General features: G+C 35.5%; 1 protein-coding gene across 1 annotated transcript; it reads right to left on the reverse strand.

The window, feature by feature from the left end:
* Positions 1-1,829: 1,829 nt before the first annotated feature.
* Positions 1,830-11,423, reverse strand: LOC110727934. The gene is made up of 2 exons (XM_021907527.1): positions 10,957-11,423; positions 1,830-2,581 (listed from the first exon to the last, which is right to left on the reverse strand). Exons 1-2 carry the CDS (start codon positions 11,153-11,155, stop codon positions 2,316-2,318), a joined length of 465 nt encoding a protein of 154 aa, XP_021763219.1. The 5' UTR covers positions 11,156-11,423; the 3' UTR covers positions 1,830-2,315.
* Between the last annotated feature and the right edge of the window lie 6,739 nt (positions 11,424-18,162).

The following is an 18,162-nucleotide window of genomic DNA, read 5'->3' on the forward strand; positions in this document are numbered from 1 at the left end:
CGCCTGGCCAGGACGCCGGAGCCACGGCCGGGGCGCCTGGTCAGGACGCCGGAGCCACGGCCGGGGCGCCTTGACCGTGGCTGCGGCGTCCTGGCCACGCGCCACTACTATGGTCGAGGCTTCTCCACCAGGCGCCGTGACCACGGTGGCGGCGTCCTGGCTAGGCGCCACAACCACGGCATGGCCTTTTGGCTAGGCGCCAGCCACCATTTCGTCCTTACGATGCGTTACGAACCTCGTTTTCCGATGACGACGGCGATTCTCCGGTGATCCTCGGCGATCCGGTGCTGCTCCACATTTTTTTAGTGCGAAAAATTTATCTTCGGTTAAAATTATAAAAAGGGCAAATTTGTCAAAAAATTATAAAATGTGGGCTTTATGTAGAGATTTGCGGGCGATGAATAACAAGTCCCTAGTAATAAGCCTGATAGGAGCTGAAAGAGGAAGATTAAAAGACGAAGACGCATCAGTGCATCACCATTAACGGAACCAAAAACCATCACCAACTTCCTCTTTCATCTCCTTACTCCTTTAATTAACAACCGGAATTCAATCATCATCTTATCTTCTTCTTCTACGAACTATACAACCACCGTACCAACACCGACATCAACCCTAACAGAAATTGAGTAATACATGGCACGGTGAACCCCAAAGGCTAAGTTTGCTTCCCCTCTTCCATTATTTTGTCCATTGAAAGCTTAAAATTGAGCTTTGATTTCCCTCTGCCATTGAAGCTACGAGATTTCCATTTTCCACCATTGAAGCTACAATAGTTAACTCACGAATTGACATAATTCTCCATTGTGAAGGTGTGGACTCACAAATCTACCTAAGGTTAACCAACCCATGGTTACCAACCATTAATTGACGTCAAGTAATAATTAATTGAAAAATACAATTATACCCTCTCATTTAAGTGGTAAAATTACGAAATTAACTCGAGATAAACGCATCTTGTTTATCTAGGGATAAACTTGAATTTCCTCGATTTCCAATACACATCTTTGATGATGAATTTATTTGATATGATTTGAGTAAAATAACTAAAATAATTATTAGGAAAATTTGTAAATATTAACTCAATTTTTTGACCGTCTGTTTTTATATATTGTGTCACAACCTTCTGCTTAATTCTGAACACGTCAACCTTATAAACGCATTAATTTTTATTATGTTAAAATAAAAAATGACTAGTAAAAACAGGTTAAATACTTATGTGGACTATTACCTGGGTTTGCTAGTGTGAAGTGTGAGCATGTGTTGTAACGACTAACGAGTAAGCAGTGGTGGAGGCTGGGCCGTAGTTTTAGAGTAAGAGGAAGAAATCAGTATGTTTAATGGAGTTAGGAGTATGAAGATGAAAGGAAGAATGGAGACAAGAAGGCCGGAGATGATTTACCTGGTTATCCTGTTTTCGAAAAAAAAAAAAAAAAAAAGAACGTAATGAAAATTATTGTTATGGAGTAATACAAGATTGACGTGTTTAGAAATAATTAAAAGGCTGACTTAATATTAACAAATTTTCCTAATTAATTATATATTATTTTGAAAATATATTTCAAGTCGAGTCTAATAAGATCCCACGTGATATGGTTTGATGTTTATAATAATGGTGAGTATTTATGGTCAAAGTTTTAAAAGTTGGCTCTAAAAGTTGTAACGTAAAGAATGAAAAGAAATTGAAGGAAGGACATAATCGACATTATTAAGGAATACACCCTTCATTCTCTTTTATCCATCGTTTTTTTTTTTCGATTTTCACAATTGCTAATGTACTCTAATTATAATTTTAAGCGTTTTATATCTCTAATTATATATAGAAAAAAAAAAAAAAAAAAACTTGGCTAGAAGCCTAGAATCATAGACCGTCTTTGTTCCTATTTAGTACTTTCCATGTCAGTGTTCATTATGACATTCATTGTAGTTGTCATGATGTCATCGTCTATTTCAATAAAACACAAGTTCGAGAATTTGGGGAATGTAACCAAATATAAAAAATCAATCAAATTATACGGAGTATTACTTTATATATATGATCTCCATCAAATGACAAAAATACAGGGTAATTAATTGATCAAATGACACTTTGACGAACTAAGCATCATCCTAAAACGATAAAAAAAAAAAAAAAAAAAAAAAAAAAAAAAAAAAAAAAACAGAACTTCAAACCCAAAAAAAAAAGTTGCAACTACCCACAACACTCAATTTTAATCATTATTAATCTCAGCATATTGAAAGAGATAAATGATCATCAAAACTCGAAAGAACAGGCTGAAAATTGCGATCAAATCCTTTCCCAATAAAGAAACACATCAAAGTTGAGGATTTGTGTAGAAGAAAGGTCCAACTTGGTAGAGTTCAGGGTGCTCTTTAGTTGGAGTTATAGGATCACCAAAGATGCCATGGTTTTCATCACTTGGCACAATGCAGTCGTTTGCGTCAGGGCCGGGGCTGTCAAGGTACACTCTGCAGTCATTGCTGAAACGATCGGATGGCAATTTGACGAGGAAGAAACCATTTTTATCTGCAAATGTTGACTTTGTCTGGAACAAGGGGCAGTACAGCTTTGCTGTTGCACCTGTCATTTTTATTGTCCACAATCTTATGCATCATTATTTTTTTTTCTTTTATGATCACATTAATAGGAAGTATAATTCAATAATAAATTAGGAAAAACAATGAAAAAAGTTTTTAAAAAATAGTGAGGGTATAATGATCTTTACATACTATCTAAAAATAGAAACAGGAACAATATTATGGGATAGAGAGAGTATTACATATAGCACTGTCAAAACGGTTTGACAGTTCGGTTTCGGTTCGGTTTGAAATCGGTTCGGTTTGAAATCGGGTCGGTTTGAAATCGGTTCAAATGTCTTACGGGTCGGTTTCGGTTCGGTTTAAATAATTATCGGTTCGGTTCGGTTTCGGTTTATTCTTGAACGGTTTAAATTCGGTTCGGGTTATAAACGGTTCGGTTAGTAAACGATTCGGTGCAAACGGGTTGCGGTTTGTTAACGGTTCGGTGTAAACGGTTTTTAACCCGGTTTAAATTCGGTTCGGGTTGTAAACGGTCCGGGTTGTAAACGGTCCGGGTAGTAAATGGTTCGGTGCAAACGGGTTGCGGTTTGTTAACGGTTCGGTGTAAACGGTTTTTAACCCGGTTTAAATTTGGTTCGGGTTGTAAACGGTTCGGTGCAGACGGGTTGCGGTTTGTTAACGGTTCGGTGTAAATGGTTTTTAACCCGGTTTAAATTCGGTTCGGTTTGTAAACGGTGCGGGTTGTAAAAATTCCAGGTAGTAAACGGTTCGGTGCAGACGGGTTGCGGTTTGTTAACGGTTCGGTGTAAATGGTTATTATCCCGGTTCAAACAGTTTCAGGTTGGAAACGGTTCGGTTGTTTTTTGGTTTAGTTTTATTTTAGTTCGGTTATAACTGGTTCGGTTCGTTCACGGGTTTGGTTCTTCTACGATTTAACATTATTTAGATCGGTTTTATTTCAGATTTACTAAATTACGGTTCGAGTCTGTTTTTGATTTCAAAAAATTTTGTACTACTTTCTAACTTTTTGCTAGTTAACAAGTTTTATATCAAGCCGAGACTTCATCACTTCATATTGAGGCATCATATTATATGCAAATTCTCATTAATTTTATAAATACATATCATGTTATGATTTAAGTTTAGCTATACTGATCTTACTAGTTTATTATGAAGTAGATTATAAAAGTTTAGTGCATTAATGTATTATTGTTTTACTATCAGATTATTATCTGCTTCTGATTTGATCATTTAGTTAATAGTGTCATAATCATGATTTGATGAGTTGTTGTGACATCGAAATTTGCAATTTGGTATTCGATACTTAATTAGTCAACAAGACTGATAATTAAGACTCGTTTATCATTATATATTTGCATAAAGTTATACATGAAGATATTACAGAGTAGTTTGATTTGTATAATGAAAGAAAACATTAATGAAGAATAAGGTAATGTTGATTCCTTCAATCGATTATACAGATACATAACATATAACCATCTCATATTCTCATAGTTAGATATTATTAGTATAAAGGGATGAGAAACATAAGATTATTATATTTTTGTATATCCTTTACTGGTTTACCCTTAAGGCTTAAGTCACTAATTAGTAATTAGTAATTACTTAATTAGACTAACAAGTTAATCAGAAAGAGTAACTTTTAACTTGAGTCTAGTAGATCAAATACTGAAATGGTATTAGTATATTACCGAGTATGATAGTCTAGTACGCTGCTAATCTGTTATGCAGCTATGCTAAATTGACAATTGCTCATATAGTCATATTAGTCAATCACTCATGTAGACATAACTCATATCTAATTAAGTAATTTGTATTTATGTACTAATCTACTAGTCAACTATATCATTTATAAGTTTACACGATTACAAGTGTATTGCTTATAGGTACAGCTAAACTGATATAAATATAACCATATAACAAATCCGTAGTACTTCTAACTCTCTAAGATATGACATCATTATTTATTGAACAATTTTCGATTTTTTATTAATCGCAACGCCTAGAAATTACACGCTAACCGATTCACATTTTATAATTTAAAGAACTTAATATTTTAATGTGTGTGTTAAAAAAAATTATAAAAGCTGATATTATGAAGGTGAATATCGTTTTATCGGGATCCGAGAAATGTAATTATTTTTTTTTAAGTCATGTAATTAATTAATTGTATAAAAGTTTGTTTAATGTTATTAAAATAAAATTAAAAATTTTGATTTTTACAAAGTGGAAAATTAATTTCATTTTTTTGGTTGACAATTTCAACAAAATATGGTGGGAAATTTCCCTCCAAAAACCAAAAGGAAAACCACATTTTAGATTTAGAATTTAGATATTTTGATTCTTTAATAATTAAATAAACATGTGGTTCATATATTATGCAAAAGAGAAAAAAAAAAAAAAGTGAAACGTGAAACTGTGAAAGACTGAAAGGCAATTAGGTTCTTCATTCATCCTCTTCATTCATCCTCTTCATTCCACAGCATTCACCGTTCTTCTTCTTCATCCTCAAATCGAAGCGTTGAATCCTCACTCACTCTCAAGTTCTCAACTCTCAAGCTCTGAACTCTTAGCCTTCAATAGCTCAAAGGTAAATTTTAGTTAATTGTTTTTGTTTTCGTTTCGTTTTTTTCGATTTTTTTTTCGATCTCTCCATTCTCGTTTTTTTTTTCATTCTCCAGTTCTCCATCTTCAAATCTTCCTCTCCTTCAAGCCGTCACTGCTCAAAGGTAATTTTATGTTAATTTTTTTGTTTTCATTTCGGTTTTATGTTGCTGATTCGTTGTTTGCAGGATTTGCATGTCTTTATTTTTTGATTTTTAATTCTGATTTGTTCATATAATTTCATATAATTTCTGATTTGTTCATATAATTTCTGATTTTTTGATGTTGTTCATGTAATTTTTAATTTTATTGTTCTTGTTGTTCATTTAATTTCTGATTTTTTAATTTTATTGTTCTTGTTGTTCATTTTTTGTTATATCTATTTGTGAGGTGTTCTGGCCTTACCAGCTTTGGCTATGCTCAGTTCTGATCAGGGTTGTGGTTGTAGTACCATGAGCAACAATTGAGTTGATTTGGTTACCTTATTCATGCTCGTGGTTTCTTTTCGTGTTATTAATTGTGCTTGGTTTTTTTCAGGCTGTTGTGTTGTTGCTGGTCTGCCTTTGTGACTGTTTGCTGTTTGTTGAGCATTTAAAATGTATGGCTTTGTCTATAATGCTCTATTAGTCTTCAAATATACTGAATGCTATCCTTTGTTCTATCAGCTGCATTGTTCTCTCATTAGTGTTTCTGTTTATGTGGGTTAATGCTGAATGCTAGCAGGATTTTTTGATTTAAGTTTGGGTTTTGTTTTGTTGCAAAAGTGCAAGTGCATTCAGATAGGAGTTGTCTAATAGTGTTTAGTATATTTTAGGACTGAATTGTAGATGGACTACCTCAGCTTAGAGCATGTAGTACTAGCTAGGGTCTGTCCTGTGCTGCTGCTGTTCTAATGTCTGGCCAGATCTGCTAGATGTACAAGGCTAGATTGTAGGATCTGCTGGGTGTTTTCTGCCCTGTTCAGAGCAGAGTCTTTCTGGCCATGGTTTGTGCTGTCCTAGTTGATGTCTCTGCTGCAGGCTGGGTGCTGGGGTTGGTTGCTGCTGGTTTTCTAGGGTATTGCAGCTGTGGTTTTGCTGTCGTCTTGTGTTAGCTGGGCTGTATTGTCTGTCTGTTGCTGGGCTAGGTTGCTGGTGTGCTTTGCTTGAAGCAAGCAGGTCCGGAGCTGCTGTGTTAATTTGCCTATTTTTTTTTATTTCCCCTTAATTTGCCTTTTTTTTCACTTGATTTATACTGTTGTGTTTTTGTTTTTTCAGCAATGGAGCAAGAGTTTATTGGTTTTGATGAGGATTCTACTGTAAAGAATCAAGATTCTACTGTTCAGAATCAAGATTCTACTCAACGTACCACTAGTGGTAGTAAGCGTGGACGAACATCAGATGTTTGGAGGTATTACACCTTTTTTGATAAGATGGTTGGTCTTGCTCCGATAAAATATGCTCGATGCAATGTTTGCGGTAATGAATATAAAACTCCAGGTAATGCTGGTACTTCAACTTGTAAAGCTCATACTAAGACATGCATGAATAAAAATCCACACCATCCTGGAAATCATGAAAGTGGTGTTGAGCTCCTGTTTAATCAAACACGTCATTTACAATTGCTTGCTAGAGCTATAATTTTGCATTCCTATCCTTTAAGTATTGTGGAGCATCATGGCCTTAGGGAAGTTTTTACGAATTTGAACCCCAACGTGAATCATGTGTGTAGAAACACTATTTTGAAACATTGTATTGATGAGCATGATAAGTTTAAGTCTTTGTTGTTGCAATCTTTTTCGGGAATTGAAGGTAAAGTTAGCTTCACTTGTGACTTGTGGACAGCATGTACTAATCGAGGTTATCTTACTTTAACGGCACATTATGTTGATAAAAATTGGTGTCTTAGGTCTAAAATTCTGAATTTTAGATATTGTGGTCCTCCTCATACTGGTGTTGAGGTAGAAAAATTTGTGTTAAAACTTATTGGGGAGTGGAACCTTCAGGGTAAAGCTTTTGCAATGACTGTTGATAATGCTCGATCCATGGATGTTATGGTTAACCTTTTGAAGAAAGATTTAATGTTGACTTCTCCTCTTCCTTGTAATGGTAAATTTTTTCATATTCGATGTTCAGCTCATGTCTTGAACATTATTGTTCAAAGAGGTTTAAAAGAAGTTGATAGTAGTGTTCAAAAATTGCGTGAGGTTTGTAAATATATTGATTCTTCAGATTCTAGACTCACTCAATTTGAGCATGCTCTTCATGAGGTTAACTGTGTGTTTAATGGAAAGTTACGTCTTGATGTTGTGACTCGTTGGAATGCCACATATACGATGATTCGAAAAGCTTTGGAAGCAAAGGAAGCCTTGAAATTGATATTGATAGGTTTATAGGTTATGAATTCAAACTTTCGAATGATGAATGGGATACCCTTACTAAAATATGTAATTTCCTAAAGCCATTTCATGAAATCACTGTGTTATTTTCTGGTTCAGAATATCCTACTGCAAATTTGTATTTTGCTAGTGTTTTAAAAATTGAGCACACAATAAGTAAAGCCCATATAGATCCTAAACTTGCACCCATGGAAAAAGTTATGCTTGAAAAGTTTGAGGGCTATTGGGATGAATATAGTTTGATCCTATCAATTGCTATTGTTCTTGATCCTCGTTATAAGCTTGTTCGAGTGATGAAGATGTTAAAAGTGCTATATGTTGATGAGGCATGTGTTGAAAAGGCGAAGGTGATTAAAGATGCTCTTTTGGAGTTGTATAACTTTTATTCTTCTTTGTCTTCCGGTTTTACATCAAGTACAAATGCTCCACCCTCCATCCCAGCTGTTATCGAAAATTCAAATAGTCACTTGGATGATGATATATTCAAGGTAATCAATTTCTGATTATTGTGGTTTACAAAATTAATAATTTTATGTTTTAATTTTATTATTTAATAAAAGCATTTTGTTTGAACTTTTCTAGTATGTTGATAATGATGATGATGAGGAGGATGACACATCAAATCGGCCATCGATGGAGATTGATTCTTATTTGTGTACTCCTCGACAACCAATTTATGAAGGGCAGAAGTACGATGTTCTTAAGTATTGGGAATCTCAAAGTAGTGTGTACCCCATATTAGCTGTTATGGCTAGGGATGTTTTGGCCATTCCTATTACATCGGTAGCCTCAGAGTCTTCTTTTAGCATGGGTGGTCGTATTTTAAACAAGTATAGGAGTGCGCTTTTGCCTAAGAATGTTGAGGCGTTGGTGACTACACAAAATTGGTTACGTGGTTATGATTGTGATATTGAAGAAGACGTCCTTGAAATTGGTAAAGAAGTTATAGATGAAAGTTTTGCATCTAATTAAGAAGACATGGATGTTGTATTGTAGTGAACTAGTGATGCTTAATATATATTGTGTTGCTTCATTGCTAAAATGTTTTAATCTCATAGAACAAGTATTAATAGTTTTAGTCACATTACATATTGATATGTTGTTCCTTTTTTTATCTCGAGTTATTGGTTATTATTTATGTCCCGCTAAATATTCATCTTGACCTGCAACCGACTCACTTCGTAAATGATCTGCATCAACCCACACTGACCCACCCAATAACCACTCCTAGTAGTAAGTAGTTTGTAAACGGTTCGATTTATAAGGATTCGGTTCATAAACAGTTCGGTTTATAAATGGTTCGGTTTATAAACGGTCCGGTTTATAAACGGTTCGGTTTGTAAACGGTTCGGTTTGTAAACGGTTCGGTTTGTAAACGGTTCGGTTTATAACGGTTTTTATGCCAGTTTAAACGGTTTCGGGTTAGAAACGGTTCGATTTATTTTCGGTTCGGTTTCTTTTCCAGTTCGGTTTAGATTTGGTTCGGTTCTAAAACAGTTTAACATTACTCGGATCGGTTCGGTTTCGGGTTTACTAAAATGCGGTTCGGGTCGGTTTTCGGTTTTAAAAAATCGGTTTTTAATCGGTTCGGTTCTCATTCGGATCAGTTTGAATCGGTTCGGTTCGGTTTTTGACAGTGCTAATTACATATGTCAATGTCTGTTATTTTGAAAACTTAACACCTCCTCACTATGCTACGTCACTAACTCAATTCATTTTTATGTCATGTAATCTACTCAATTAGTACTTCCTCCGTTATGTGTACCAAATGTTGCACGTTTCCCAAGACAAATTTTGTTAATAGGTGATTAATAAAGTAAAGGGTTTGTGATTAAGGGTATGAGAGAGAAAGAGGAAAAATTAATCAACCACCACTACCACCCACAAGTAGCGACATCCACCACGCCCACCACCCACCAGCAGCAACATCCACCACGCCCAACGCCCACCACCCACCACGCCCAATACCCAACAGCAGCAACATCCACCACCACTCACATCTACCCACACCCCGAAACCACCACCACCTCATCTCGTAATCACCATCTCACCACCACCACCCTATCCCGTCTCATCACCATAACCACCCAAAACCCACTCCAGACAACTCGTATCAACACCGCAACTCGTAACCCAGTCACCACCGCCAAGATCCGAAACCCCAACCCACCCAAATCGCAGCAACAACTAAGATCTGAAACCCCTCCATAACCAACCTCAACAAATTCGCAGCCACAACCTCCATAACCACCGAAAACCAACCTCAATCGATTTTTAGGTTTCAATTTTGAGGATGATCGGCGGCTATAAAAAGGGGGAAAAGAGTCGGCGACGACTTTGACGGGGGAAAAGAAGCCTAGTGACTCGATCGGTGGTGGTTTTCGAAGAAGAATAAAGAAAGAGAAGCAGCTTTTGGGTTCCGTGTGGCTGGTCGAAAATTTTCTAGGAATTTCAGGGTAGCAGCGATGGACCCGTTCAAGGTTATAGGTGGCTGGCTGGGTGGGAGATTTCGGCCAGGGGCTGGGGTCGTGGCAGTGAGAGAAGAGAGTGAAAAGTAGTTGTGGTTGTACGTGGTGGTGATGGTTGCTGTGGTGGTGGTTGTGGTGGAGGTGAGAGAACACTTGGTGATGATGGCAGTGGATAGGTTGTGAGGGAGGAGAGAGATTAAGATTAGGGATTAAATCATAAATAAATTAATTTGGTTTAATATAATAATAACATATAATCTTATTAATTTAATGTGTGTTATTGAACTTAAGTAAGGGTACATGGGTCATTTTACACAAAAATATTTACCATAAATGGAAATTTTTACTTTGTTGCACATAATGTGTAACATCCGTTTTTGGAAATTGTTGCACATAATGCGTAACGGAGAAAGTACTTTGGATGAGAAGGTTTAAACACTTGAGCTCTTGGAAAGAGCGTTATTATTTGACCAGTTAGGCTAATAGCTAATTATGATTTAATGTTGCACACTAAATAATATTATACTGTACGTAAAAGAATTGAAAATATATACTACATAAATACTATTAAATGCTTTTAAAAATTAACAGTTTCACAACTATATAAAGTAGTATTTTGGGCAACGTTCGGACTACTCACTAGTTGTTTTCAAAAAGTTGTGACATAGTGGTAAAGCATTGTCTTTGGAAATTGAACAAAGTTAGGAGATCAAACTTTGGTCCCTAACTTTTTGGCCCAATATTCGTCATTGGCTATAGAATCACAATTTTTCTCTCAAAAACAGTATTTTAGACCCATCATTATTATCTACAATTCACCTCATGCAGCCAAAATTAATTAAGTATAGTAAACATACACTTACCGGAGCTATAGGGCAAAAATAAGGGGACGGAGGGAGTAGTATATATTATAAAATATGCAATACAAGAAATTGTGTTGTTTACCTTCCAATGGAATCCATTTACTCTTATCATTATCCCTTATGCAGGAGATGAGACCTCGAACAACAATATCACTTTTCTTTTGGGTTACAAATGGTACAGTTACGCTAATGTCGACGGTAACGGGGTTGTTAACAGCAGACGCAATACCAAGAAATGCAATAACAACAATGGTGGCTAATAAGACTTTAGAATAAGCCATTGCTGTAAAATTAAAATTTTTGTTTTTCAACCTTAATATTTTATAAAATCTTCTCTATTTTTTTTTTTTTTTTTTGGGTGCTAAAAATGTTATATCTGTCTTGTTATTTATACTACGAAGTAGTATGCATGTATTCTCTTATTTGCATGATTAGTTATTAGTATAACAATTATTTAATATACTTGGTATTTGCTGGATTTATTTTGACGGCCTGCGGGCGTTTTAGTTAAGCTCACGTTTTATAGCCGGCCCAAATATATGATTTGCACAGCACTAAATATAATTAGGGGTGGGACTTTTCAAACCGAACCGTAAAACCGTCCGTTACCGAACCGAACCATCACGGACCGAACCGTTTATAACCCGCTAATTTTAAACCGAAAACCGAACTGAACCGTATAATGTCAAACCGAAACCGAACCGAACCAATTAATGTTAACCCGTTACGAACCGTAAACCAATAACAAACCAAACCGTTTATAAACCGAAACCGTTTGAACCGATTAATGTTAACCCGCTAACTAATTAAACCGAACCGTTTATAAACCGAAACTGTTTAAACCGTAGGAAAAAACCGTTTAAATCGAATCATTTACAACCCGCTAACCGTTTTAAACCGAACTGTTATAACCCATTAAACCGTTTAAACCGAACTATTTTCAAACCGCAACCCGTTTAAACCGATCCGATTACAAACTATTTAAACCGAACCGTTTACAACCCGTTCCATTCAAATTGAACTATTTACAGCCTTTAACAATTTGTTAGAATTCCACGAAATATATTTGATGTTTAATGTAATTTAACAGTACAATTTTTTTTACATATAATTATTGATTTAAATTTGTAAATTTTTTTGCTATTATAAAATTAAAATTATATTCTTGTATAACTAAATTAGGAGTTATAAATTAAATAAAAAAATGAAAAAATTTGGCCACCCACCCAATCCAACCACCCTCCACCCACCCACCACCGTAACCCACCCTAACACCACCCCCGCCGTCACCCCAGACCCACCCTAACACTACCCCCACCCACCACCGTTACCGTAACCCACCCCCACCCCACCACCGTTACCGTAACCCACCCCCACCCCACCAACGTCAACCCAGACCCACCCTAACACCACCCCCGCACCCACCATAATTACCGTAACCCACCCCACCCCACCCCACCACCCACCGTAAATAAAAAAACCCAGACCCAAACCTTACCCAACCCCATCCACCACCGTCACCGTAAATAATAAAAACCCAGACCCATACCCCACCCCACCTACCACCATCACCAAAACGTACTCCACCCCACCCCCTTAACAAACCCCACCCCACCCCACCCACCACCGTCACTGTAAAAAAAAAAAAAAAAAAAAAAGACCCAACCCCAACCACACCTACCACCGTCACCGTAACACACCCCACCCCACCCCATACAAAAAAATCGAAAAAAAAACCCAAACCCACCATAACCCCACCCCACCCACCCCCACGAAACCCAACATCCTCGAAACCCCCCAACTCACTCTAATTGCTCACCCACCATAAAACTCCCTCCCTCGAAAAATCCTCCCTCCCCACCCACCCGAACCCAGTCTAACCGCCGCCGCACCCACCCTAACTCGGCCCCCTCCGTTGCCCACAACTTGAAAAAAAATTAAAAAGAAAAACAGAAAATAAAAAAAGGAAGAACGAAAACACCTTATATATTAATCCTGAATTTGGCCTCGAATTTGGTTTGAAAAGGCCAAATTCGATCATGAAACAACTAGATCTAGAGTTTCGTGGTCGAATTTGACCATAAAAACCGTCGTGCGTGGTGCCGGTGGACGGAGACAGAGAAACGAGATGGAAGAAAGGAGAACATAGACGGAAGAAGGGAGAAGAAGGAAGAATAAGAAAGGAAGAAGGAAGAGGAGATGAGAGAGAAAACGAGAGAGCAGTGAGCATATTATCAGCCATGGCTTCAAAAAATTGATAATATTACAGAAGAGGATTAAGAAAACGAGAGAGAAATCAAAAAGAGTACTAAAGAGACGATTGTAAGAGTGATCTGATTGGTGAAAAAGAAAACACACGGATCGTGAATTGGAATGTGTGCGATGATAGGTCGTTAGATGACATGCAAATCAATGGCTGATATTTAATATAAGACGGTGACACGGATCATGGGATAATGGATTTGGATAATATGTTTTTTTTTATTCATAGCTACGTACTAATAAAAACACTACTGTACTCTTAACTTTATGTAACTTATAAATTGTAAGAAACACAAATGTTTGGAAATTGGAATTGATTCAATATGACATATTTAATGTATATTAGTTATATGTATATCAGTATATGTAATAAATAATAATGTATGGTACGATTGGTATCATACTATCATTGGTATGTATAGATAATCGATAAATGTATCTGATTATTAAAACTTAAAACAGTTGATGATCGATCTAATTGAATACTTCTACTTCCCCACCCGTTTTCTTTAACTTGCAAGTTGCAACATATATATGTTGCAGCCTTGTAGGCACGTAATCTTAAAAGGTGATTAGAGAGGGTAAGACAACAAAGTAATTCAACAATATAACTTTAACACCAAAATTATGGAATAGTTACAAACAATTGTCAATTATTACTTTATTAGACTAATGGGAAATTGAATAATCGTGATTTTAATTAAACATCCAAATATAGTTCCGTAACATTAAATTATTAGTTTATTACAATATCAATTATCGATTTATCGTATTCAAAGTACCAATTCATCAAATCATGGTTATGACGCGATCTTTAAAACAAGAAGCTGATAGCCTGATAATATTTGATAATGAAACAATAATACATTAATACCTTATAAATTTGTAATAGACTAATATTTAATAAACAACAACAAGACTATAACCAAATTTGAAACATAACACATTAACATGATATAGAATGAATGAGAATTTCTGTAATTCTATATAATCTGATATCTGAATCGATTTATCGTATTCAAAGTAGCAACTCATCAAAACATGGTCATGACACGATATCTAAAACAATCCAACAAGAAGCTGATAACCTAAAAATATATATTTAATAATGAAACAATAATACATTATAAATTTGTAATAGACTAATATGATAATATCGAATAAACAACAACAAGAGTATAACCAAACTTGAAACATAACATATTAACATGATATAGAATAATTGAATAAATGAAGATTTGTGTAATTGTATATAATCCGATGTCTGAAAATAAAGTGACGAAGTCCCAACTTTATATAAAACGAAAATAGCTAACCGGTCAAAAATCTCTTAAAACCCAATTTCTACTCGATCCATTATTTTTTTCACCAACCTATGCCGACCCGCTAATGAAATGGAAATACTAGTCCCAACTTGATATAAAACAAAACGCGCTAACCGGTCAAAACCACTTTTTAGAACTCGATTTCAATCCGATCCAATTTAACCGATTACCAAACTAACCCGAACGATTTTAGCACCAAACCGAGTATAAACCGAACCGATATGAATCGAACTAGCATTAAACCGGGTAAACCCGCCCCTGAACCGACCCATTTTAAAATAATCCGTTCATGACCCGAACCGATATGAACCCGGACCGACGTTGACCCGGTAAAACCGCCCCTGAACCGATCCGTTTCAAACCGGTCAGATCATGACCCGATCCGTTTCAAACCGGTCAGATCATGACCCGAACCGTTTATAAACCGAACGGGCATTGACCCGGGTAAACCCGCCCCTGAACCGACTTGTTTCAAACCGACCCGATTATTAACCGAACCGTTTAAAAACCGAACCGGCATTGACCCGAGTAAATCCGCCCCTGAAGCAACCCGTTTCTAACCAATCTGATTATGACCCGAACTGTTTATAAACCGAACCGTTTATGACCCGAACCGAATTGAAATCGTACAAAAATAAACCGAAACCGAACCGACCTGTGACTAATCAAAACCGAACTGAACCGACCCGCCGTCTAAATGAAACCGTTTTAACCCGAACCGTTTCAAACCGAAACCGTATCAAACTGAGGTCAAACCGAACTGCCAGACCGAAGTCCCACCCCTAAATATAATACTTAATACTCGTATGTGTATGCCTGCTAATTTTCCAACTAAAAAATTTCATTTGAATCAGTGATTTGCTGATTAACATACTCTATCTCTATGTTTCAGGGTTTGACTTGTTTATTATCAGTTTAATTTCTAGGATTATTTATCATTAAGGGTCTGTTTTGATTTGTTAAATTAAATTGAATTGGACTGGACTAAATTAGACTAAATTGAGTTAAACTGAATTGTTTATGAGAGAAGGAAATTAGGAACATAACTGAATTGCTGAAGAGAACAAACCTTAAGTGGTTTTAAGGAATAAATGGATAAAGTAAGAAAGATTGTGAAAAAATTGAGTGAGTGTAATTAAGAAAAATGGTATGGTTGAAGGAAGTACTAATTTAAATAGGTTTTAAATCGCCAATGCTAACTCTATCTTCAATCATTAGTCTTTCAAGACAGAGGATATATATATATATATATATATATATATATATATATATATATATATATATATATATATATATATATATATATATATATATATATATATATATATATATATATATATATATATATATATATAGAACCAAGTTATAATGAGAATCAAGGCTAAAATAAGAACTAGGAACTAATCTAGGTCCTTAGATCATGTTAATCTGACGGCTCACATGCTTCTCGTGTCATTAATGACACTTTCGTAATATTTGAATGTTACAAACTTATTTACAGTTTTATTTCTAAAAAGTAAGTGAAAAGTTAGTAAAAATAAATTAAATCAGTCATAAAGTAAATGAAATTACCTTTAAAGTTAAAAAACTGGAAAAAAGTTTGAAAATCCGCAAAATTACGAAAATGTCATTAATGAAAGCGGGTGAGATGTGAGCCGTCAGATGGAGCACGATTAAAGGCTGAGATTGGTTCTTAGTTCCTATTATTCACCTTGGTTCTCACATGATCTCAACTATATATATATATATATATATATATATATATATAAATATATATATATATATATATATATATATATATATATATGTATGTATGTATGTATGTATGTATGTATGTATGTATGTATGTATGTATGTATGTATGTATATATATATATAAAGAAAACATTGGATCTATCTCCTTGTCTTATGCTACTAGAAGGTTTAAAACTTTCATAATTCTCTCCATTCCATAATTAAAACAAAAAACCGACTTTTATATGTGGACGACTATACTGTGTGGCCATCCATTTACGAAGTTACTTCGTTAGTATTATAAGAGTTACCCGATCAGCAGTGCTACACTGGTTACTTCGTCGGTGTTATGGGGGTTTACTCAGTCAATGTTACAAGAGTTATTATTTGAATCAGTATTATATATAAGGATTATTCGATCAGTATGATAAGTGTTACTTTGTTCTTCAGAAACGGTCACATGTATAACTAGCCGTACACTAAACACATTGACAATAATGACATTATCCTCGATCCCTCTACCCTTAATAAAACTCGATTGAATTAAAGAGGGTTATTAATGAGCTTGCTTAAGAAGGGTTTGAATTTATTAGAGATGAGCTTGGTGATAAATTTATAGAAGGTATTACACAACCCTATAAGCATGAATTCAAAAATTTTGCTAGGCACATCCATCTTAATTAGGTATGAGGGGGGATGAAAGAATTATTGATGGTCAAAAGAATTTTGTAATTCGTACAATACTGAATAATACATTCACCAACCTCGTATTTTAAATCCTCCCAAAAATTCTTGAAAAACTTTGGATATAATCAAGGAATACAAAGCCATTCAATTCTCTCTATCACCCTAAATTTTCATGTTAAATACGGATTTAGGCCATACCCGCAAACCTCATATTTATTTCCCTCCAATTACTCTCTCTCTCCTTTGTCACTGTTGTTTCCCCCTTCCCACATTAAACACAAAAACATCCTCTCCTCATTAACTCCTTCTCTGCCATGGCAGGAACGAATTGGATGCTTCAATTCGCGGTTCATTGCTGACCAAAGGTGAAAGTAAGCTCTGAGTTTCGCTCTCCTTTCATTTGTTATTGCATTAATACAAAATTTTAATTTTTCGAACAAAACCCTATGTTTCGCAATTTTAAGCAAATAACATCAATTATGTGCCAATTACCTAGCTCAATTGAAGTTCCTTGGAGAATTCACTGGGAAATTAAATATGGCCAACAATGGCTTCGATTTCGAGCAAGGAGGAAAGGGAAGAGAGTAGAGAGGGTAAAGAGGAGAGAGAAACATATAGAAAGAGAGAGTAATTGGAGGGAAAAGAGAGGGTGAGTGGTTTAAAGATGTCACGTGCGAGGCACGAGGTCAGGTCAACACTGGATTACAGGGTCAAACCCTCTTTTTCGGCCAAAGGTGTTGCCTTGCCAAAATAAAAAGATTAAAGTGTGTCATTGCACAAAAAAATTTCACAAACTTTTTATTAAATCGGGTGTTCACTATTTTAGTGAAAATCGAAAGGAAGCGTGAGTTTGGTGGCCCAATTTTGGCAAGTAAAAAATGAAATCTTATTTTCTCTCTCCTCTTTATTCTACAGATTCTCTTTCTTCTTCAATCTTCTTTTTCTCTGTTTTTTTCTCTCTCCTCTAGTTCTTATCTTCTTTTGTTTTTTCTCTCTCCTCTACTTCTCATCTTCTTTTGTTTTTCTCTCTCCTCTAATTTCTAGTGATAATCGATAATGTTGATGTTTCTGCTCTAGGTTAGTATTTGTACTTTTTTTTGTAAATTTTTCGTCGCTTTGCTTGGTGAGATGGTCGGAAATGGTAGAATCAACAATGGTTTCAACGCGATCGGCGTCGCTAACGGTGGTTCCGGCGGTGACTTTTGATTTGTTTGAGTGATTGTATAGATTTTTTTTCATGACTATTAATTTTTGTGTTTATTTCGTTAATTTTGATACTC

The sequence above is a fragment of the Chenopodium quinoa genome, unplaced genomic scaffold (genome assembly GCF_001683475.1).
Source record: "Chenopodium quinoa cultivar QQ74 unplaced genomic scaffold, ASM168347v1, whole genome shotgun sequence".
In the NCBI taxonomy this organism is placed as follows: Eukaryota; Viridiplantae; Streptophyta; class Magnoliopsida; order Caryophyllales; family Amaranthaceae; genus Chenopodium; species Chenopodium quinoa.